We start from the raw sequence: 25,569 nt of genomic DNA, 5'->3' as shown, positions 1-25,569 counted from the left end.
CTCTTTTTAATGGCTTCACACTTTGTACCACTTATAAGACAATAAATCAGATGCTATCTTGTGACATCAAAGGAAGCAACTGTTGTGGAAAGAACAGTGGACTGAGTAGAAGGACACCTGGTTTCTATTCCTTGCTATGCCACAAATTAGTCATGCAATTTTGAGTAAGTCCCCATCTTTGGACTTCATTTTCTTCATATAAAGAATGAGATTGTCAAACTAGATAAAATCTGAGGTACAGCTTTGTCACTTTGTGGTTCCAATGGATTAGTTGCTATTATTCAGTTGTTTTAGTCATGTTCAACTTTTCATGACCCCATTTGGAGTTTCCTTGACAAAAATACTTGGAATGGTTTATTATTCCCTTCTGAATAACAAGGCATTGTATTTTATGTATTGTAATTTTAATTTAACTGGCAACATTTATACCTGGTTTGTTGTCCCAATTAAACCATATATGTATTCGGATTCTCTCCCATTACCTCTCTCCTTACTTTACACACATTGATTTCTGAGACCCTGATATGGGTCTCTAAAAATTAGGAAGTTAGTATGGTTGGCATTTGACACATTTATATCACAACATTTGAAATAACTATTTGTCTCAAAGAAGTGTAGTATAATGGAAAGTGTGTTGGATTTGAGTTCAGAGGAGCTGGGTTCAAATCCCAGCTCTAGCATATACTAGCTGTGTGACATTGGACAATTAACTTCTTTTGGCTTCAGTTTCCTCATCTGGAAAAATGACAGAATAGGATTATGATTTACAGTTGAAAGGGATACTGGATGTAAACTGGTCCAGTTCCTTCATTTTATGAATGAGCAATCTAGATATTTTAAAATTCTTTAAATGTAAAATAAATAACATAAATATGTAACCCTAGCAGCTCCTATCTCTCTTATTTGGTCTTTGTACTCCAGGTATGTTTGGTAAGCACTTCTCAAAGATACCAGGGGATGAGTGGTAACTTAATTATAAAAGGGACTTTTCACTTCTGGAAACTTGATTTTTATGGTGAAATGGGAGCATGTTGGGTCCTTCTTGTGCTGGGAAAATATGGGACCAGTGCTTTATTTATCAATAAAGGGTTAGCCCCATGATGCTGCTGATTTCTAGGTCCAGGAGAATTCAGGATATTAATAATTCCTTATGTTTACATATTACTTTAAATATTCAAAAGTGATTTCTTGGGGCAGCTAGGTGCCATAGTAGACAGAAGATCAGATTTAGAGTCAGCAGGACCTGAATTCAAACCTAACTTTAGACATTTGACCCTAGGTAAATCACTTAACCCCAATTACTTCCCAACCACAAAAAGTGATTTATTTATTTTGACAAAAAAAGCATTTTTATTTTGGTATTTGAATAAATATTGACTTCTCATAACATGACTCAGCATCCTTTCCAACTTATTCATCAGCTTGTTGCATTGTGCCTTTCTCAGAAACAAAGATACCATCTAAAATTTTTCTGATATCCTTCCTTTGACCACAGTGGCCTGTTGGACCAGGGTAGCTGAGTTTAATACAAGTTCAATATTATTTTCTTCAAGAATTAACTCATCTTTTTGGATTTGAGAAACAGCATAAGTAATATCTGGTTTCATAAACACTCTTCAAATATATTTTTCACCCAAGAAATTTCTGATTTTAACAAGTAAGCCATTCTCTTGAATAATCGATGGGGAACATTGATGGGAAAATAAGCATACACAGACCTCATGTTTTTTTTTTTTTTCCAAAATTGCCTTAGATTTATTTTATTCTGAATTTGTTTTTTAATTTTAATTTTATTTATTTAATATTTCCCCCAGTTACATTCAAAATATTTTTTAATATTTGTTTTTAAAATATTTGAGGTTTAACTTCTGTCCCTTATCTCCACCCACAATTAAGAAACCACTTGTGAAGTTATGCAAAACATTTCCATAAAAGCCAACTTGTGAAAGAAAACATAGATCTTCCACTCTAATAAAAATAAAAACCCTCAAGAAAAATTGTTAGAGACAAACAGCCAGAGACAGAGACAAAGACAGAGAGTCAGAGACATAAAGAGAGACAAAGACAGAGAGAGAGAGAAAGAGAGACAGAGACAGAAACAGAGGAAAAGGAGGGAGAGAGAGAAAGAGATAATGCTTTAATTTGTATTCTGTAGTGTTCTGGTTGGTTTTCTGGAAGTCTTTAGAGCAGCCTTGTTTTCAGTAGAGTAATCACTATGAGAATAAGCAGGGATAAAGTCCAAATTCTTTATTATCTCCTTCACAATCTAGTTTCCCTGCCTGGGGTCCGGGATAGCTTTCTTGGAGACTTTCCGGAGTCTTGGTTTCAGTGGAGAAAATGAAGAAGGAGAGCCTGCCATCAAGGTGGTGTGAGATGCAGTGAATGAATCTGGCTGAGTTGTCCCAGCTTAATATGCTCTATTACAGTTAAATCCATTCATCATACTGAGTATAAGAGAAACATTATATCACTAGGGAACCATTATTTGTTGTAAGATTAAATCAATCATACTGAACTAGAGAACTATTAATCACCATGCTAAACTAGATAACCATTGTATTATCAATTCCACTTAGTTAACACCTTGTAAGAATCCTTGTTTCAAGAACAGAGCTCTGGCCCATAACAATATTCAGAAATAATGAATTCCTTCTCTGGATATGGATAGGATTTTTCATCATATGTCTTTCAGACTAGTCATGGATAATTGTACTACTCAGAATAGCAAAGATAGACCTCATCTTGTAAGGAGATCCCAGAGTAACACCTCTGATCATGCTTTGCACATGATTGTAGATTGTAAGCACAGCTGCAGGTTCTTTTCAATTTCCCCACAACTTGTCCATCTGGAGTCTTTTTTTCATTGGGCTCAACATTAATATGGTTGAAATCCTTATGGAGGATTCCTCTGAGCTCTTCACAATAACTGTCTGACCTTTAAGAGAAATGTCAACATTTTCTGGGTTGTTGAAAGTCTGATGGCTTAGAATCATTCTGGAGGTGAATGGAATGTGATTTATTCATAAATTGAAATGATGTTTAAATAATTCTTTATATTTTATAAAGTGATTGATTTACAACATTGTAGAGACATAATTAATGAAATTATATCATCCCTACTTTATGAGGAAACTGAAATGCTTAAACTGGGATTCAACTGGGACGATTCTGGGTTTCAGCCATATCAGCCTGGTGCAAACAAGAAGGCAGCATAGAGCCATAACTTACATAGGATGATCATAGCTTTGCTCCAGGGAATGATGTTCAAGGGTATCTGCTTCTTCCCTATGGCAGACCTCTTCCTTTTGTTTTTCCTCCTCACCCACATTCCCTTTGCTAAGCCCTGGACTATCACCCAATAAATTATTGCCAATGTCATGCCCCTATCCTATGGTTTCATCCAACCTGGGCAGATTTTCCAGTCTCTCTTTGCCTGGAGATTGGCAATACTTGGGTTATCTGGGACCAGCTTCAGGTTTAGTGGTGATTAGTTTATACCCTAGCCTTCCTGGAAGATCATTCATCTTCCTTTCCCCCTCCCCTCCACTGCTTCCTATCTCCCAGCTGAAGAATGTGTTTTATGTGACACACTACCGAGATAGCCCTGGCTCCTAGTGCCAGCATTCTGCCCTCTTAGGCTAGAACATGCCATTCTCTGAGGGTCTTTGAAAGCTTCAAAGAATGCCTGAGGCACTAAGGGAATTATAGCTGATGCTCTTTTGGCTATTACTTTCATTACCAAATCTAGCTTTTTAAAAAATAATCAGTTCTTCATCAGTCACACTAATGGAAGAAGATAACAATGGATCATCCCAAATAGGATACTTTCACAAAATACTTTAAACAAGGAACCCCCTTTAAAGTCCTAGTAATGGAGAGAGGCAGAAACCCAGTTTCTTAATTTATCACATTAAATAAAACTACATTCATCATATCTGGAGAAAGGTGGGATACGATTTAACTTGTAATATTTGAACTTCTGTGTGATCACTAAATCTGCTATAATAAGCCTCTTCCAAATTTGACCTCGGGGTGCCTTCTTTGATACCTTTTTAAACAATAGATTTCTATTCTCTGTTGTGATTCACTTAGGTTTCCACTAAAGCGAAAAAAGGCTTTGTAGATAAAATCTTGGCACTATGGGTCTTCTAAACAAGAATCTTTTCTACACTGTTCCTGAGAAGTGGTTTATCTGACTTCTATTTTATGCTCTCCATTTGTGGGAAACTCACTAATCTCTCAAGATGTCCCATTTTATTTTTAGAGTGTGCTCATTAAGAAATATTTCCCTTATATGGAGTGCCTCTTGATAAATGTCCCCCATTATTTCTAAAGTTCCAATTAAATTGAATACTTTTTCATGAGTCTTTTAAATATTAGAAGGAAATAATCATGCTTACTAAAATCATCTCTATACTACATAGCTTCAATGCCTTTAACAACAACTTTTTTATAAAAAAAAATTGGAAAACATACTCAAATAGCTTGTTTTCAAGTCATTACACCATTACAGGTGCCTTACCTATATGTGCTCTATCTTCCTAATAATATCTTTTTAAATATATAGCACCCAGAACTAAAAGTAGTTTATTTATAGATGTAGTTTGACCAGGCCTATGGGATAGTAGAATTATCACTATCTTTCCTCTAGACATCGGGTTTCGTGAATGGAATCTAAGGACTCCGATTTTTGGACTGCTATCTTATAGTCCACTGAGCTTTTAGTCAGCTAAAATACTATGACACATTGGGAAGAACACTAAAGCGAGAGTTCAAATCCCTACCCTAACTTTTGTATGCCTTGGTCAAACTATTTAATTTATTTGAAAATTGTTTCCCTCACTAATAAAAATGGAAATAGCAAGACTTAGACTATTTATCTCAAAGAATTGCTATGAACTACATATTTTGCAAATGGTAAAATGCTATTAAAGCATTTTATGGTTATGAAATCAAGAGGACACGGATTTAAATTCAATCTCTGCCACTTATTACTTGTGTGACATTGAGTAGCTCTTATAATCTCCCCCAGGATACCATCTTGCCCATTTGTAAAACAGGGTAAACTAGATCTTTTACAAACAAAATCTCTTCTAATTCTAAATAGATCAATAAACAAACATTTATTAAGCACCCACTATGTGCAAGTCACTATGCTAAATGCTGGGAATACAAAGAGAAGTAAAAGATAGTTCTTCCCCTCAAGGGGTTTACAATCTAAAGTTAGAGACAACATAAATCTATGATTCTGTGAACCCCCAGGTCATTATTCCACAAATTAATATTTAGCCAAGGATTTCTGATTTGTATTTGTGTAGCTGACTTAAAATTCAAGAACTAAACTATGTTTATTAAATGTAATGTGACAACTCATTCTTTGAGTCTGTCAGATATATTTGGAACATAATTCAGTCATCCAACTTGTTAGTTGTCCCTCTCAACTTCAAGATGTCTAAAAATCTGATAGGCAAAGGCATCTGTGCCTTCATCTCTGTCATTAATTTTTAAAAAATGAACAAAAAGGGCCAGCTTCTCTAAGTTACAAAGAAGAAAACTAAAGCAGTTAAAGGACTTTGCCAGCCACCCCTAGGGAGTTAGAAGCAGAGTTGGGACTGTCGATAATCATATCAATCTGGTGCTTTATTAGTGACAAAGTTCATTCGTGCTCATCACCTTAATTTTCACAATAACCCTATAATGTCAACAGGGTAGAAATATGGTTCTTTATTTACACATGAAGAAACGTATTGGGAATACTCAGATTATTTGCTCAAAATCTGAAGGCCACCATGTATCCATTCATGGGCTACATGGCAGGCCACCTGATTCCTTGATCAATTTTCAGGGAATTGAGACAGCAAGTGGTTAATTGTGGGAATTGAGTGAAATATATTGAATCCATCTTGTGACAACTCAGGAGTTAGTTTAGTTTCTCTTAAATTATAGGAAGAATTAGATAATAATAATAATAATAATTCAGTTTCTGCTTTGGGAAAAAACTTTATTCAACTCTGGAATTGGAAGAAAACCATATTGGATTGCTTGAAGGTAGGCCTGCATGACTGGAAAGCTGGATTATTCTTATCTGCTGCTTAGAGACCCTTAACAAGTTTATGCTGATCAGAAACCCATTAGACCCAAGGGCTGATGCAAAGCGTTTTCTCACAGTTGTGTTTCTCAATGAACCTATGAGTCTTATGTGAAAACTGGCCCATGCTGATCCATCAATTATTGCTTCCATGTTCCTCTGATTGTTCACAGACATTGGAGTGGGACACTTCCTTTTCTGAATTCAGGGAATTGTATCTGTTCACTTTCCCTCTCCCCACTTGGAAAGAACCTAATGTTTTATCCAATTAGAAATATTGTACTGTTTGCTTTTAATTGCCCTTATTTGATTATTTTTAATGTATAATTAGGCAGCTAGGTGGTGCACTGGATAGAGTTTTGGGCCTGAAAAGAGGAATTCTCATCTTCGGGAGTACAAATCTGGCCTTGGTCACTAATATTAGCTGTGACTTGAACAAATCTTAACTCTGTTTGCCTCAGTTTCCCCATCTGTATAATGAGCTGGAGAACGAAATGATAAACCATTTCATTATCTTTGACAAGCAAAGTCCAAATTGGAGTTATGTTAAGTTAGACATGACTGATCAACAATAAAACTTTTAATTTTAAAAAATATGCCTCCCCCTATATTCAGAATCCAGGCCCAAACTAGAGGAAGGGGTTGGTCTCTCCCTATTTGTGAGGCAATTGACATGTATTGCTTCAATACAATGATATGTCTAAAAGATCCTCAGTCATTCCCTCTTTTATCTGAAATAGTTTTTTTTTTTTTTTTTTTTTTTTTTTTTATTCTCCTTCATCCAATTTCCTGGTCACCAACTGAGATTGATGGGATCAGATAAATGAGCAAAGCTGTTTGCTCAGAAGTGTTCTGGATGGATGGCAGACTGGAATCAAAAATACATTGAGGGAAATTAAATATGTGTAAGAGGAATCTCTTTTAAAGAAACCAGACTCACAATCATATTTTTTTATGTACATTTTTTTATTTACACATGATGAATTGTGATTAGGTTATTAGAGACACAAAGATATATGGTAAAGTGATCGGGTAGGGAGATCTTGATAAATGAGATCCATTTAGAATCCATAAGTCATGGATTCTAAATACGATACTGTGATTATTTGCTGTAGCTTTTCTGGCCCTGCTCAGGGACACTGGGTGGTCCCTCAATCCCCACAGGATCCTCTTCTACTGCCAAAGGTGGCTGATCCTCAGTTCCACCTGAAACAAGAGGACAAACAGAGAATGATGTGACAACTCAGAAGCAGACTTGGAAGAGAACTGAAAGAATGTTAAAGCCAGAAGAGACTTTAGAACACAGAATGGTAGAACATAGAACTTTGGTAATGTCATAACTGGAAGGAAACTTACAAATTATAAAGTCTAGTATCTCATCTCCCAAATGACAAAATTAAATACCAGAGTAGGTGATTTACCCATTGTTATACAGCTAATAAATGGCAGATCCAGAATTCAGAAACCCAGGCTTTCTGATATCTCATCCTAGAATCTTTCCACTAATCAGACTTGCAGCCAATGTTTTTTTCCCATTTGCTTCAGCCTCTAACTGGGCAGAACTGAAACCTAGTTTCTAGCCCATGAAAGCGTTACAAAGTGGCAGTAAAAGCAAATGGCCATGGATACAAGTATCATCAGACCAATGTTCCGAGGGACAGAGACATCCAGAAGGAGAGCTAGGGCTAACATAACAAAGATACAACATGTTTGGCTTACATTAACAAGATGTTCACTATTTTATATAGCCACTTGACTACTCAGTGTAACTCCTTTATCTGGCAGTATTTGGGGATTTTCTGCTCTCTCTTCTGCCTCCTTTCTCATGGTCTTCGATGAAGCCTTCTTAGGAATGTTCTCTATTACCTTGATACCTTTGTTCATTCTGTTCCTTAGCTTGAAGATCTTCCATTTCTTTTCTGTTCTTTGAAATCCTACTTATCCACCTCATAGAAACTTCCTTTATTGGGATCATATGACTGAAGGAATTTGGAAATGGTTGGACCTGCAAAGACTGTAATGTTCTTATTTGGTTGTCTGGAGGTCTTGGAGGTCTTTGGAAGCAGCCTTCCTTTCAGTTCAGTAATCACCACAAGAGTAGCCAGGGGTTAAAGTCCAAATCCTTTATTGTCTCCTTGCCTGGGGCTGGGCAGCTTTCTTAGAGGCCTCCCGGAGTTTTGGTTTCGGTGGAGAAAATGAAGGAGGACAGCCTGCCACCAGGAGCCTAACCGAACATGGAATTGAAATTCTCTCTCCTTGGTTCTGAGAGCTTGAGCTCCCTCCCCCAGTCCTTTGTCTTCTCTTGCTCTGAATGAATCTAGCTGAGGCTCCCAGCTTATATGCTCTACATTGAGTATAAACCAATCATTATATCACTAGGAAATCATTATTTGTTGTAAGATTAAATCAATCATACTGAACTTAGAGAACTATTAAGCACCATGCTAAACTAGATAACCATTGTCTCAATTCCACTGAATTGGCACCTTGTAAGAATCCTTGTTTCAAGTTCAGAGTTCTGGCCCATAACAAGAGACCATCAAGTCCAACTGGCTTATCTTAAATAAGCAAACTGAGGTCGTCTGAGGAACAAAACAATTTGCCAAAGTCAAAGGGAGTAAATTTCAAAAGCAGGATTTAAATTGATGACTTCTTATTTAAACCTAGATTCTACAACCAAGGCTCTCTCCATATCCAATCCCAGAGTTACTTCACTACAAAAAGAATCCCACTTAATGCTTCTTAGCAAATGAGATAATCTACAAAGTGTTTAGTAAAGCTGGAAGTGCTATAAAAATGTTAGTTTTCACTATCACTGTCATCATCATTTTTAGAATCATAGAATATGTGTTTGAAAAGGAGTTCAGATATCATCCTCTCCAAATGAAGAAATCAAAGTTTACTTGGGGAAAATGACTTGCCCAGTATCACAAACTGGCTGATACAGAAGTAATATTACTATCGTCCAATGGTTTAGTACTTCATAGTTTCCAGAGGAGTTTTCATTACCAATCTATGATTTGATACAGCAACCTATTCAAGGTCATATAACTATATTTAGTCAGTTGAGATGTAGCAGTTAGAGCACTAGACCCAAATTCAAAGAGACTTTGGTTAAAATGCAATCTTAGCATTTTTAGCAAATTTAGCAAATTTAGATTTGGGATCCTGGGCATTTGCTCTTTATTTCAGTTTCCTTTTAAATGGAGAGTAACAGTAGCACCTATTTTTCAAGTGGATTTGTGAAGCTCAAATAAGATATTTTAAAGTGCTTCTTGCTCTCTATAAATGCTATTTATTATTAAGTGCTGACTGGCCATACCAAACTGGAAAGGCACATCTATGGACTAGATGTGAGTCAGTTGAGAATCATTTTCTTAAATTTGGAGAGCAGATTGTGAATCCAACAAAAGGGTTACAGACAACTTACTAAGTTAAAGAGAGACTTCAGGGACTGAATTTTATTTTTACTTTTGTTTGTGTTTTTGACACTTAGTAGGCATTTTTTAGATGCTTGGTGACACGACTTGGTGACATGACTAAAACATCCTATTTAAAACTTTCCCACATCCACTGCATTTACCTGTTGATGCTTTCAGGGTCTGGATGTATTTGGACCAGAAGGAACATTCAGCTTTTTTCAGTCCCTGATGATTTGGAAGTTCAGGGCTAAATTCTTTATAATTATCTCCATTAACGTGGGGAAGGAATTCTGGCCACAAGGTTGTAGTCTCTAGTACCTTCCTGGAGAAGTCATAAGGATAATTGGGATTTCTGGAAGAAAATAAAAGGAGTTAATTACTAAAGACATTAGAGATCAGTTAGTCCAACTTTCTCTTTTTATAGATGAGGAAACTAAGGCCCAGATAATAAGCATGAGTTGTGTTTGATGCATGGACTTAAGAACTTATTACTAGGGAGGCTGAGGCTGATGGAGTACTTGAGCTCAGGGAATCTGAGCCTCAGTAAGACTAAATTAAAGTCAATCTGTATCCACATTAAATCTAGCACTAATATGGTGAGCTCTCACAAATGGGGCACCATTCAGCTGCCTAAGGCAGAGTAAACTGACTGATCTATGTTTGAGATGGAACAGACTAAAGCTCCCATTCTAATGGAACTGGTAGTGGATGGAACCATCATGAGTGGTAATTACACTTCCAGTCTACGTGAGATAGGGAGATGAATCAAAAAAAAAAAAAAAAAAAAAAAAAGAAGGAAAGAAGGAAGGAAGAAGGGAGGGAGGGACAAAGAAAGAAAGAAAGGGAAAGATGGAAGGAGATAAGGAAGGAAGGAAGGAAAGAAAACAAAGACTTGCTTTAGGCCACACAGGTCACAAAATATAACAACAACTAATTCTTTTTTATTATTGAACCATCAGTACTCTCTGTTGAGGGCAGATAGATGGCACAGTGCAACTTGGAGTAAAGAGAACCTGATTTTAAATTTGACTTTAGATTGATACTACTTATATGCCCCTGGGCAAGTCACTTAACTGTTCACCTCAGTTTCCGCATTTGTAAAATGGGCTGAAGAAGGAAATGGCAACCCACTTCAGTACATTTGCCAAGCAAATCCCAAAAAGATGTCACAAAGATTTGGATACAACTAAACAACAACAGTAAGTCCTCTGTAAACCCGTGGGAATTTTATTCTTGTACTAATTCACCCATAGGGCTGTGGCTGAGCTAAACAGGGGAATACTGACTATTTTTTCCTATTTGTTTGTTTGATCTTCTATCTGGGTCACCATCTGTCAGTGAGAGAAAATCTCTGAAGTGTCAGAGGATGAATGAGGGTGACATAGAGGACTTATTTTTTTTCTCTAAGAACCAGTAATTCCCATGATATGCACAGACCTGGAGGGGACAGAATGGCAGGCACTCTAGAGACCTCCCTCACTCTGACTTTGGCTGGCTAAAGGTATAAGAGGGCAGGTCTGGGAGCTCTTTGGTCTGGGAGCACATTGTTTGCTGCTGTGGATTGGAGCTGCAGAACTGCCCTTTAGACACACAAGAGAGTTATATGCTTACCCGGTCTTGATGAAGTTGGCAAAGTACTGCATGATTTTCAGTGACAGACTTTTTTCTTCCAGAGTAAACTGCTGTTCATATTGAGGATGGAAGGGCAGCCCAAAGGCATATTGGACATCATCCAGCAACTCCAGACTGAAACAACAGATTTTTTAAAGTAGATTTATGATATAAAATTATAAGCGAATACTATTGCATTGATCATGAGATAAAATTTGCAAAGCGCTTAGAACAGTGTCTGACACATTTGTTATTGTAATTCAATTATCTGACATTTTGTGACCCTGTAGCATATCAGGTCTTTCTGTCTGCTACTATCTCCTGAAGTTTATCCAACCTCCATGGAATTTTCTTGGCATTTGCCATTTCTTTTTCCAGTGGATCACCTTTTGTCAGAATCTCCACTATGACCTGTTTGTCTTGGGTAAACCTTGCATGAATAGTTCATAGTTTCATTAAGATATGCAAGACTCTCCACCACAAGAAGATAGTGATCCATGTGGGTTCTGGCACTTAGTAAATGCTTTATAAATTCTCCCTCTTCCCTCATTGTGTCAGAAGAAATAACAAAGGGTACGGTTTTAGACTCGGGAATAAAATGACACACAGTGAAGTAAGAAAAACCAAAGCAATTTATACTATTAGAAAAATATTATTTTAAAAAATGAATAAACTTGAAAGATTTAATGACTTTGCTCAAGTCATTAGAAGACATGATTACAGAGGACCAATGATCTACCTATTTTCTGCAAGATAAGAGATGAATTCAAGATGTCAAATAAAACATACATTTTTGGACATGTTCAATATAGGAATTTGTTTTATTATTTCATTATCTATATTTGTTCAAAAAGAGTTTTATTTTTCTAGGGTTTGGGGGAGGAAGATATATTAGAGAAAAAATTAATTTTTGTTAATTTAAAAATTAAAAAGAAATAAAAGTGGCATTGTAATGTTCAGGCTAGTTTTCTGGACGACCTCGGGACCAGCCTTGATCTTAGTGGAGGAGTGCAGGAGGCAGGAGAGCAACCAAGAGAATGGTCAAAAATGGAATGTCTCATTTCCAGTCCTCTCAGCCCTTAAATACCCTATTACAATTACATCATTACAGCATACTGAATATGTGTGAACTAGAGAACCATTATGTCACCATGCTAAGTACTAAGTATATGTATACTAGAGAACCATCATTTCATCAGTTCCACTGAATTAATACCTTGTTGTAAGTATCTTTGTTTCAAGAATATACTTCTATAAAGTTCCAGCCCTCTACATGGCATGAAAAAATTTAAGTGAAAAATCCAGGTGTCTAATGAGTCTCCTTTTGAAAATTGAGTTTTCACTCCTTTTTATTCAGTGATAGGGATTTATCAATAAATGAGTTACTCAATCAATAAGCATTTTTGCTTATTGTACTAGGCACAATTCTAGATGCTGAGGATGTAGAGATAATGAAACAATTCTGATTTTCAAATAGCTTATATTTTAATGGGAGATAACAAGTATTTGTATATTTCATTTCTGTTGTTGTACAGTTACATCTGATTCTTCTTAACTCCATTTAGTTTTTCTAGGCAAAGATATTTGAGTGTTTTGCCATTTCCTCTTCTAAGACAGTTTACAAATTTAGGAAACTGAGGCAGACAGGTTAAGTGCCCAGAGTCATGCATCTAGTAAATTTTGAGGTTAGATTTGAGCCTGGCATTCTATCTACTGTGGTACCTAGTTGCCCCTGCATGCATATATACATGATGATGATAGCATTTATATCATTTTAAATGCTTTTTTAAAAAACAAAATAATTTACATATACTTCAATTAGTCTGCACAATAACCCTGTGAGGTAAGTACTGTTAATAGATACATTTTGTAGATGAGGAAATTGAGACTGACAGAGGTTAAATAACTTGTTCTTACTTTGGGTTTTGTTATTATCCACAAGTGCTCCATTTTTATACCCATGAACTATGAAATTTCTTTATCTCATTATAATCTTCTAACATTCTATCTTTTCTGCCTTGGGATCCATTTTAGTATCTAAGACAGAATTTGAACCCAGGATTTTCTGACTCGGCATTCTATAAGTAGCTCAATACAAAGGAGCTTTGGGTGGGTTGTTGGAGGAGAAATTCATTTTGCAAGACTGAAAGAGTTCTATGAATTTTTTGAGTGGGCCTGTGATTTTATTGGGATGGAGAGGTTCAAGTGAGGAAATTGTACCAGTACAAACTGGCACTTCTGAAATTTCTGATTTTAAGAGCATTGCATTAAGTGAACTGCTGAAGCTTACACAGCCAGTACAAGTCATAGGCAGCACTTGAACTCAGATTTTTACCAATTTAGCAGCCAAAGCTTACTTTGATAAGCCACAATTACTTCTCCTTATGTGAATGAGTTATGATAACAACCTTTGGACAGAACACAACTCTTAAGTGTATATATAGTATTAAATATAAAATAATCAGGTGTTATAATTATTACACCTCTGTATAGTCCCTGGAAGATCCAAAACATTTTCCTCAATTTCCCTGCATCCCCATCCTGAGAAGTAGAAAAGATTGGTACTATTCTGCCCATTTGATAAATGAGGGAACAGAGACTCAGAAAATTAGGAGAGACTTTGCTTTTGTCTATCTTTATCTCTATCTCTATTTCTATTCCTATCTCTATCTCTATCTGTATTTTTTAAGCATTTGAAGTTGTCACTTGACTTATCCAAGGTCATACAGGTAATTAAGTATCTGAAAGTCTTCTTGTAAACTTTGTGCTTAATACAATTCCTGCACTTTGTAGAAACTTAATAAAAAGTAGTTGACTATTACTAATAGGATAGGCTTATCTAGAGCTTAAAATAAATGATCTCCACAGTCACTTACTACTTACTGCAACATTCTATGATTCTGGAACTTGTCCTCCATCTAATTCCCTTAAAATACTTATTGTTGCCTAAAGACTTCAAGCTATAATCTCAACATTTGTTTCGATAAGTGCTCTTTTTCAGTTTTTAAATAAACCACATTCCTATTGTAGTGTGATCTAAGAAATGTTCTCTCAAGTAGAAACAGCTCAAAAAAAGTAGAAACAGTTCCAAAATATGAATAGGTGGCCATCTGTAAGGTAACCAGATGTTCTTCTCTATAAAAGCAAAATAATATAATAATAACCTAATCTAACAATAATTCACATTAATGTATCAATTCAAGATTTATAGGCTGTTTTCCTCACAAAAATGCTTTGAAGAAAGTAGTGCCCACATTGTTAATTCCATTTTGTAGATAAGGATGAAAAATGAAATGACTTTCTTGGGTCACACAGGGGTTATATGAGTCAGGATTTGGTTAAGCTTATGGATAAATGAATAAATGAATGAATGAATGAATGGATGAATGAGTGAATAAAAGCATGAATGAATTAATGAATTGGAAAAATCACATTTCTTGAGTTTATACTATCTGTCAAGCACTGTCTCAAGTGCTAGGGATGAATACAAACACAAGAGCAAAAATACACCTTGCCCTTGAGATCTTCTAATGTACCAATAGCAGAGCTCAGAATACAGGGATTAGGACTGTCCTGGCAGGTAGTCTCATTCATTTAAAATAAGGAAACATACCTGACTTATGAATTCATGAGTCCAAAGAATTTCTAAAATGAAGAAACTCTCTCTATCCTAGTGGGTCAGCATCGTCTCTATAATTTACAGCTTTAAAGAATTACCTACCCTCTGAGAGTGAACCTCCAGAGTATGTTGAACCCAGGTCTTTCTGGTTCCTGGATGATAGATCTCTCTGTCTACTATACTACTTTGCCTCTTTATGCAGTGCATGCATAACGAGGTAATCATAGTTTAATGGAAACAGCATTTGCCTGATAGAGTGAGACCTGAGTTCTACTTCTAGGTAGATGTATAAGCCTGAGCAACTCCTATCATTTCCTGAGGCTTCTGTTTCCTTATCTCTGAGATGAAAGATTTGGATGAGATGATCTCTAGGAGTCCTTTCAATTCTAAATATTCTACTTTTTTTGTATTCCAGATCCCTTTCAGCATTAACAATTCATGTCCTAAGTTCCATTTGAGGAAAATGTTTTATGTTCTAAGGCCCCTTTCAGGATAACATTGCTTAATATACAAAAAGGTCAGTTGTGGAACACATTCTTAGAAGAAACAATGGTAGGCAGGTAAAAACCAGTTTGATCTTGTCAACTCTCCCATTTCCTCCAAGATCAAATATAAAAACTTCTATTTGGCTTTAAAAGTCCTGGCTCCTTTCTGGCTTTTCAGTCATCTTAGACTACATTACCTTCAATGGACTCTGCCATGCAATACTGACTTCCTTGCTGGTCCTTGACTATGACACTCTCATCTCCCAATTCTGAGCATTTTCACTGGCTGTTTCCCATTGACTGGAATTCCCTACCTCCCCATCTCTGCCTCCTGGCTCCCTTGGCTTCCCTCAAATTCTCATCTCTTCCAAATGCTACTTAATGAGTGTCTTTCTTCTATGAATTTTTTTTCTAATTTATTCTATATAAAGCTTCTTAGTACATGGTATAGTCTCCCCACTTTGTCTCTGAGAACCTTGAGGGAAGGGATGATGATTTTGCTTTTTTTTGTAACCTTTGTAACCTTAGTGCTTAGCACAGTGACTTCTACATAGGAGTTTGACTCACTATCAGCAATATGGCTGAAGAGCTATCTTTCTTAAAAAGAGATAAATTATTTTGTGTCAGAATGAGCATATTTAATGTTCGTCTTTGTCTACTAGAGTGTCAACAAGGGGGCTATCTTCCTTTCCTTCAGCTACCCTATGGTCATTTTGTAGATATTGTGTATATATGTGTATAAATGATATCAATGTATCTATAGGTATATTAAGATCGTTATGACTATTGCTATGAAAATAGATATAGAATTCTATATATCTCTATCAAAATATCTATATAGATCTATATGTATCTATATCTATGAAATATTTATATCTATATATCTATATGCATCTATATTTAACAGATTATATCTATAGGTTTACATTATATCTATAAAATAGCTATATCTATAGATCTATATGCATTTATATCTTCAAATATTTATATCTATATATCAGAATATTTATATTTATAGTTCTCTGTGTATATCTATCAGAATATTTATATCCATAGATCCATGTATAGAGCTATTAAAATATCTATAGTTATAGCTCTATATGTAAATCTACAAAATATCTATATCTATAGGTCCAGAGATAGATCTACCAAAATATCTATATCTACATATAGAGCCTATATCTATGTATAGAGTTATAACATATCTATAGCTATATATCTATATGCAGATATATCAAAATATCTATGTGTCTATATATATCAACTATATAAATCTATATGTATCTATCAAAACATATATCTGTATAGATAGCTAGAAAATATCTATAGATTTATATGTATTATGTAGATATCTATATAATGTTGTTTTTTCCATCATAATCTTCTTGAGGGCAGGAACTGCTTCACTTCTGTCTCTGCTTTCCCAGTGCTTAGCCTAGTGTCTGAAACATGATAAATGGACTTCAAAGTCCACTGAAAGGGATAGAACCCAGACTGGCTAAAGCCCCAGGACCTAGGTGTAGGGGCTGTCTAGTTAAACCTCATTAGTAAGGGACTACTCTGTTTCAGGATTCCTCAACTCTTTTAAGAAGCAAAGCCTACAGAGCCATTGACTGTGACTGTCTTATACTTTTCCATCCTGGTTTCCACTTGTCAAGAAGTTTGTGGGAAATGAAATTTACTGAACAATAAAATCACCAATAGAGAAGTTCATTTAATTAACTGAATGCTGACCATCTCTTCTTCCTGTGGCCTAATTATATATATATATATATATATATATATATATATATATATATCATCATTCTGAAGCAGTTTCAAAATCACTTCAAAGGTATTTTAGACATTATCTAAGATCTACCCCATGATTTCTTTCAGAAATGAAGCAGAGGAAGTGAGTTGTGGAAAGTTGCACAGAGAGTGAGGGGAGAGAGCAATGAGCAGCTAATGCTTCCTCCTTGCCTAGGATTCTTTCCATTAAAATTTAGTTGTTTCTTTTGTTTTTTTGGGTGGTTGGTCCAGAGGCATGGGGCAGTCTTTGAATGGAAGAAGTATTTCATCATCTTTTCCTCCTTAAACCTCATATAAAATTTTATTATGAATCTCAAGTACTTATCATGTTCTTATTGTAAAAAAATGATAGTGATTTAGATAGGGCCCTATTTCCTTTGATACTAGCTAGTGAGCTCAATGAAGGTTCAGAGATCATTGAGGTAAATAAAGAGTATAGGGTGCAGTTTGCTTGACTTTAAATCATTTAATCATAGGTTCAAAGCTTTTCCTTTCCCCTTATTAGATAGAGGACCTGGGGATGTTACTTAGTCTATTTAGCTTCAACAGGATCACTATGAGGTTTAAGTGACAAAGTATACATAAAGTGCTTTGCCAAGTGCTTTATGGGGGAGTTATTAAGATATCTTACTTACTTTTGGGGTCCAATCAGCCCAGACATAAAACTTGATACTCTGGTACTCCATAAATGTTTATTGAATGGTATTTTCAGTTGTGCCACAGACCAGCACTATGGATCTAGAAGATGGCTCTAGAAGATATAACATGCCATATACAAGATGGTAGAGGAAAAGCTCATGGAACAGAAATTAAGAGAAAGGGAACTCTAGCCTGGCTCTGTCATTATCTACTTGTATGATCTTGTTTAAATTGCAATCTCCCTGGGTCTTGGTTTCTCCATCTGTAAAATGGGAAGATTGGACTAGAGGACCTATAATATCCCTTTTGACTTTATATTTATGATCAAGTCAGAAGGAGGAAGATGCAAAATGTGGAAAATATTTTAGGGGGGAAGAAACCTAGAGAGATTGCGAAAATGGGAGGAAATGGTTACAAGAACAGAGTAGCTATAAAAATGCAAAACTAAAAACCATGTTTGTGAAATCAAGCCTGGTAGAGGGAAATAGGGTTTCTTTCCTCTGCTCCATTCCTTCATTAGATAAAAATTAAGCAGTATACTGCAATTTCCTTAAACCCTGATATCATATTACCTTCATGTAACTCTGGTTAGCCATTGTTTACTAGGCTTATTTTCCCTCTCATCTTCTCAGTCAAGGAGTTCTGTGGGAAGAATAGCATTGAGGAGAAACAAACACAGCTACGGTAAGGCTAGAAATATGAGAAAGAAAAGCAGAGAATGGTACAGGATTTGCTCCAAACCTTAGTGGTACACAGGGGCCAGAATTTAAGCTGCCTCCATTCTACTTCAAATGCAAGCCTTTCCCTTACTAAGATTTTCAGTAATTACTTAATGTTAATTATTAAAATAATAATAACCAAGAGATTCTGGTTTCACTGTGTCCAGAAAGCTGGTTGAAGATTGAAGAAGAGTCACGTTGAATTCACATCCCATCGCTGACATCAACCAACTGTGTAACACGGGACAAGTCACTCAGCCTGTTCATGCCTCGGTCAATCAGTCAGGCAATAAACATTTGTCCCAGATAAAACTCTAAGTCTATAACTTACAAAGAAAGTGACAATCCATGCTGATTAGTACCAACAGAGATTCTATTTGGATCCTTCTCACATATTTCAAAACTTTGCTATCTTACCATTTCAGTTCATCACAAAAATTTCTCCATCTGGAAACCTATGCTGTCATTGCTTGATGTAGCTTTGGGTACTTGTATAAACTCTAGAAGAGTTTAGGGCAGTCAATGGGAGGCAATGGATAGAGCATCAAGCCTGGAGTTCAAATCCAGCCTCAGAGATTTACTAGCTGTGTGACTTTGGCCAAGTCACTTAACCTTGCCTTAGTTCCTCATCTATATATGTATCTAAAGAAGGAAATGGCAAACCACTCCAGTATACTTGCCAAGAAAACCTTAAATGAAGTCATGAAGAATTGAGCATGACTGAAAATGAGTAAACAATAACAATAAAAGTCTAATTCAGGTCCTCTTTGGGGTATAGGAGTGATCCTGGGTTCTCTAAGGTTATACAGCAGAATGAAACTCTTCTAAGCTGGAAAGATTTCAAGTCTCAGCCTATAGACTATATGTCTGTTACTCAAAATCCAACCTCATTTATGGAAAGCATCATTTACTCCTTCAGGCTGGCCATGGACTATGGTGATTCACAAAATGGACAAGCAAGCAAGCCGTCTCTTAATATTGTGAACCCATTCTACTCTCATAATGAGGTTGGTAGAATGATAGAAAAGGGGGCCTAGCTAGGAGATTAAAGTATCACTCTCTTTTTAGGCTATCTAAAAACCCTGTTTTGTTTATAAGAAAACATGGGAGGAAATCACTTAGAACAGGAAGTTTAAAATCAGCATTAGTGTAAGGAGCATTCAAACAAATGAAATCTAAATACCTTATTGTTGATGTTTAGACATTGTGAGTCATATCTGACTCTTCATGACCCCATTTTGGGGTTTTCTTGGTAAAGATATTAGAGTGGTTTACCATTTTCTTCTTCAGTTCATTTTCCAGGCAAGAAAACCAAAGGAAACAGGGTGAAGTGATTTGCCTGGGTCACACAGCTAGTAAGTACCTGAGGCTGGATTTGAGTATCTTTCTGGCTTGAGGACTGACATGCTATCCACTGCACTTCCAGTTGCTTTTACCTAAATACCTAAGTATATAAATAGGTTATGGACTAAAAACTGAGGCAAACCAGAGGTCAGAGTTTAAAGACTGTTAATTGTCCAAATTTCTGAGGTAAAATTAGGTACCATTAATAAGGAACCCCAATTGTATTAATAGCTTAGGTTTGCCTGGATAGCACTAATCAGACTGACCAACAACTGGTGCTGAAGGGCTGATGGAAATATGTCTTATAAGAAAACACAGAGGCAACTAGATAGCACAATGGATAATGCGCGATGTTGAAGTCAGGAGGATCTGAGTTAAATCTAACCTCAGACACTTAACACTTACTAGATGTGTGACCCTGGGCAAATTACTTAACCCCAATTGCCCAGGGGGAAGTAGATGGAGCCCAGTCTTCCTTAGAAAAAAAGGAGGGACAAAAATGAAAAAAAAAATTCTTGGCACAAATAATTCAGGAACATGATATCTAGCTAATGTTCTAGAAATTGAGACATCTCAATTAAGTTGACCCTTCTACCTATATCTGAGAAAGAATCCCCACCACCTATGCAACAGATGGTTATCCCATCTTATCTTTAAGCTTCCCAGTGAAGGAGAATTCATCATTTCCCCAGACAGGCCATTCTACCTTTGGATAACTCCAACTGTTAGGTTTTCTTCACTAGATTTGACTTTTTAAAACTTCTGTCTGGGAATAGAAGTCAACTAGGGTCAACTAAAACAAATCTAATTCTTTCCTACATATCAGTCTTTCAAAGACTTGAAAACAGCTATTATGTCTCTAAAGAGTCTTCTTCATTTGGTCAAACATCCCCAGTTCTTTCCTTGGATTCTTGTATGGCATGAGTTTGTGATCTTTCACCTTCTGGTAACCCCTTTTTGAATGAAGACTGAGTTTTTGCCTTTCTTTGCATCCTAAGTACTTAGCACAATGCCTGGCACATAATACTTATTGAACTAATTGGCTTCCTAAAATGTGGTATCTAGAACTGAACATAATGTTCTAGATATGATCTAATGAAGATAGAAGACAGGACTTTCACTACCCTATTTCTAGATTCTGTGCCTTTCAAGACAGTCTAAGAGTCTTGCTTTTATTGTGATTTGCTTATGATTGCTAACTAAACAAGGAGAAGGAGTTGGGAGGAAGTGAGCTCAGCTCCCTAAAATGCATTCCCATCCTTATCAATAGCAATCATCTCTGGACTGCTTCCTCTGAAAGAAGTATGGAAACAGAAACAATTAGGTCAATTGGAGAGTGCAATTGCATGCTTGCATGGCTCTTCAGATTGAGGCTAGGGGAATATTTCATGAGAATGTTGTAAACTTGTTAGGTGAAGTTTGGAAAAGATTTTTTTTCTCCAATTTTAACATTCTGCTATCCTGTGAGACCTCTGAGGTCCTTTCCAGCCCTGAAATTCCGTGATTTTGTAAGGGATTTAAAACCTGTTTGGCCTCATTTCAACTTACTTTTAAAAATAAATTTCTCATGATCATTTTTTCTGAATATTGCTTATATTTTCCACTATGTCCTTTTACTCTCTCTCCCCTCCATCATTCAGAACATTATTTCATAACCAATAATTTTTAAAAAGAGGAAGGAAAATAATGTTCAACAAAACATAGCAAAAAATGTCTAATATAATCTAGTCTGTGTTCATGGTCCTCCACATCTGTGAAGAGTGTTAGACTATTTTTTGAAGGCTTGGAGAAAAATATTTAATAGCAAAATTCACTTCAGTTTTCAACTCCTCTAGAGAGCCTTCCTAGATCACTTGAGCCCACAACTCTTCCTGACTAGTGTTTTTGCTTATAAATGTACTCAGGAGAAAACTACAGAGTTCATTAGATAGAGGACTGGGTCTAGAATCAGGAAGACCTGAGTTCAAATACAACCTCAGACAAGCCTTATCACTTAACCTCTGTTTGCCTTAATGCATTGGAGAAGGAAATGGCAAAATACTTCTTTGCCAAGAAAACCTATGGACACTATATTCCATAGGATCATAAAGAGTTCATAATTGAACTACTAAATGACATTTTAACTCATGTTATCTTCTAATTGTTTTGTGCATAAATATTGTTTCCCCAACCAAATGGTAAGCTCTTTGTGGAAAGGGATCACATGATATGTGTATTTCATTGATCCAAAAAAACAGAGATTCAAATTCTGCCAATATTATTTGTAAGGGTAACTTCATATTAAAACAAAATTTATAATGTGTCAATGATATGCTGAAGATAGAGCCAAGCTTTAATTAAAGAAAATGAACCCACAATTAGAACTATATTATTTTGAGAGGCAATTCATCAATTTAAAGATTTTCAGAGTTGGAAGGGCCCCAAGAGGTCATCTACAACCACCATATCTGACCAAGAATTCCCTCTGCTACATGGATGAGAAGTAATCATTTAGCTTCTCTGCAAAGACCTCTGGCAATAGGGAGTTTACACTTATTAGAAAGGTTGTTGTTAAGTTGAAATCCCCCTCTCTTTTCTTCACTTTGTACCCATTATTCCTGAGAAATATCAATTTTTAGTTCAAAAGACAATGACAAGTTTATAGGAGGATTTGGTAAAAATTAAGGAATAGGAAAGTTAGTCAGTAAGATAATTGATATATAAAAGGATATAACTTGGACTAGATAACAAATTCATGGAATTCTAGAAATGTAGAACCTGATTGACTCTCAGAGGTCATATCACCTAAATCACCCCTATAACAGGAATCCATTCTTCAAAGCAGTGTTTCAAGACTCTTAATAACCTTTTAGTCTGTTCCAGAATAACACTGCACTAAAAGTTATGAAATAATCTGCATTTTCTGTGCTGTAAGATCTAACACAATTTATGGATCATAGATCTAGAGCTCATTTTTTATTTGAGGAAACTGAGATGCAGAGAGGTCAAGGTCATATAAATGGTATAAGTGGTAGAACAACTGAACCTAGATCCTCCTATTTTGAACAGTTCCTTCCTATAGCCAACATTCTTTTCACTGTATCACATTCACAAGGCAGTTCATCGTGATCAGAGAACTGCTCCCAACGAATCTTAATTCTGCCTTGAATAAGTTTAATTTGTTTGCCACACAAACCTTCAATTATTAATGTCAGCTATTATATTCCCTACTAATTCTTACTTCTTCAAAGCTTACATTTTCAGGTCCTTCAATGGACATAGGTTGAAATTTTTTTTACCATGTTGGTAGCACTTCTCTGGATGTTCTCTATTTTATCCATTTCCTTTCTAAAATGGGGTGCCTAGAACTGAACATAGTATACCAGCGGAAGACTGAACAGTAGGATTATTGTGTCTTCATTCTGAATACTTGGCCAAGTAATTACAGATCACATGAACATTTTTGGCTTCTATGGTGCATTCCTGATTGACACTGAAATTGTAGTTCACTACGTTCTTCATGTTTCTGGTACTCAGTGACATAAAATGCAAACTGATAACAATATCAGTTGATCATTTATTTCCTATGGGTTTCATTGCAGTTGTAGTTGCTATTCATGTCCTTCCTGTTATGCACTTTTTTCCATATGGAGATGAACATCCCTTCTGATCATTTCCATGGTTGGTGATTTATTTCCCAGCACCCAGGAAGGTTTACTATGAACCATTCATACATTCTGATCTGGTCTTCTGAAAGACCATAGACACTCATTTTTAAGTCAGCTAACTTGACTGTTGAACTATGTTCTTTTTTGAGATGAAATAGCGCCAGAAATAAATGACTACAATCCATATAAGTGGAAAGCTGGGTTTTTTTTCTCCTTTACACAAAGATAATTGACTTGTGTTACTTTTGAACTTGACTTCTATCCCTATGTTCTAATCAGATATCCTAGTTCATAGAGATAGCACCAATAAGTATTCTCAGATTCTTGGACACAGATACAACAAACATTTCCTGTTTTGGATTGTTTTGGACCTGCTTCATTAAACTTTGGGACTTCTGAGAATAATTGTCTCCTTAGGGCCCGATGAAATCCAATTAAACAAAATAAGACCTGAGGTATGGTCTTATAACAAACACAATTAACTGCTTGCTTTTCTAAACAATTTAATAAACATTTATCTAATACCTAGTATATAGAAGACACAGCATTACATACTATATACAGAATCAAACAATAACAAAAATATTAGTCCTTGCCCTTCAGGAGCATAGAGATGGTAGGATACTCATCACTCACAGCCTTTTAGAATCCATTGATTTCTTTATAAGGCTGCTTCAATCACCAATTACTATAACTTCAGCTAATATATCTGTCTCTATCTCTGCCTCTGCCTATCTCTATCTCTGTCTCTAACTATCTCTATTTCAGTCTGTTTCTATCTATCTCTATTTCCATCTCTTTCTTGTATTCTTATCTGTAACCCTATCTTTGTATCTTTATCCATATCTATATCTACATCCAGGACAAAGCTTCTTCAACCACGGGTTATGACTCCATATGGAGTTGCATAAGTGAATGTGGGGGATCATGGAAAAAATTGGCAACAGTAAAAGGTATAAATATTCCACTAATATTTAATTTGTTATGTAAAATAAACAAGCACATCCATCTCATTAGTATGCAAATGTTTTAAAATAAATGATAAAATTATATATATGCATACCAAAGAATTATTTTAAAATAAGTTCCTTTATGATTTATTATCAGTAAATGTTTAATTTGTATATCTTTTAAATATACCTATCTATATACTTACGGTTGTGTAAAAATTTCTCAGGCAAAAAGGTGTCATGAATGGAAAAAGTTTAAGAAGTTCTGATCTAGTGTAGCTAGGTAGCACAGTGAATAGAGTGCTAAAGATCCAAGTTCAAATCTAGCCTCAGAAACTTACTAGCTATGTGACCCTGAATAAATCATTTAACACTTTTAAGTTCAATTTCTTCATCTGTAAAATAAGCTAGAGAAGGAAAGACAAAGCACTCCAATATTTTTGCCAAGAAAACTCCAAAGGAGATCATGAAAAGTCAGATATGATTGAATAACAACAACATATCTATTCTTATTGGTGTGCATGTTTTCTCCCACAATAGAATGTAAACTCATTGAGGGCAGGGGCTATTTCATTACTGTCTTTGATACTCAGTGCCTAGCACAGTGTCTTTTAAGAACATAAGAGGTGCTTAACAACCATATAATGAATGACTTATTGACTGATGGTAGGTAAAGTAGACTGGGATACACATCCTGTCTCTGCATTCACAAGATATGTAGGGCAATTTGGACCTGGATTTGAATCCTGTTTCTGCCATTTACTAACTATGTAAATTGGGACAAGTCACATGCTGAATCCTTTCTCTAAATGTTTTTTAAACTTTATTTAATATTTTCTTCCAGTTACATTTAAATTTTTTTTTACATTTGTTTTTAAAATTTTTGAATTCTAGATTCTTTCCCTTATCCCAGCTCCCAGACCCCTTCAAGAAATCACATGTGAAGTTACGTAAAACATTTTCATAAAACATCATATTGTGAAAGAAAACATAAATCTCCACCCTAATTTAAAAAAAAAATTACAAGAAAAATAAAGGTGGAGGTGGAGAGAGAGAGAGAAGGGATTCTGATCTAGTGTAGATTTTTTATCATAAATCCTTCAGAGCAGTCATGGACTATTGTACTGCTGAAAACAGCAAAGTCATTTACAGCTCGTTATCCCAAAACATTGCTATTACTTTGTATATAGTACATTTTACTTTGTTTGAGTTCACGGAGGACTTTGTTTTGTTTTGTTTTTGTTTTGTTTTTTT

General features: G+C 35.6%; 1 protein-coding gene and 1 pseudogene across 1 annotated transcript in view; both read right to left on the bottom strand.

Moving 5' to 3' along the window:
• Window positions 1-1,410: 1,410 nt before the first annotated feature.
• On the bottom strand, window positions 1,411-2,993 carry LOC100927059 (annotated as a pseudogene).
• Window positions 2,994-7,031: 4,038 nt separating this feature from the next.
• The window catches only part of TG (thyroglobulin), a 352,924-nt gene continuing 334,386 nt past the window's right edge, over window positions 7,032-25,569 (bottom strand). Inside the window, exons 46-48 of the mRNA XM_031947228.1 lie at window positions 11,122-11,256; window positions 9,672-9,862; window positions 7,032-7,294 (exon numbers count right to left, since the gene is read on the bottom strand). Coding sequence (XP_031803088.1) covers window positions 7,191-7,294; window positions 9,672-9,862; window positions 11,122-11,256 — 430 coding nt within the window. The 3' untranslated portion in view covers window positions 7,032-7,190. The remainder of the gene's footprint in view (window positions 7,295-9,671; window positions 9,863-11,121; window positions 11,257-25,569) is intronic.

This window comes from Sarcophilus harrisii, chromosome 1 (genome assembly GCF_902635505.1).
Source record: "Sarcophilus harrisii chromosome 1, mSarHar1.11, whole genome shotgun sequence".
In the NCBI taxonomy this organism is placed as follows: domain Eukaryota; kingdom Metazoa; phylum Chordata; class Mammalia; order Dasyuromorphia; family Dasyuridae; genus Sarcophilus; species Sarcophilus harrisii.
Note: the sequence above shows the minus strand (reverse complement) of the source record. Positions and strands in the feature narration are given on the sequence as shown.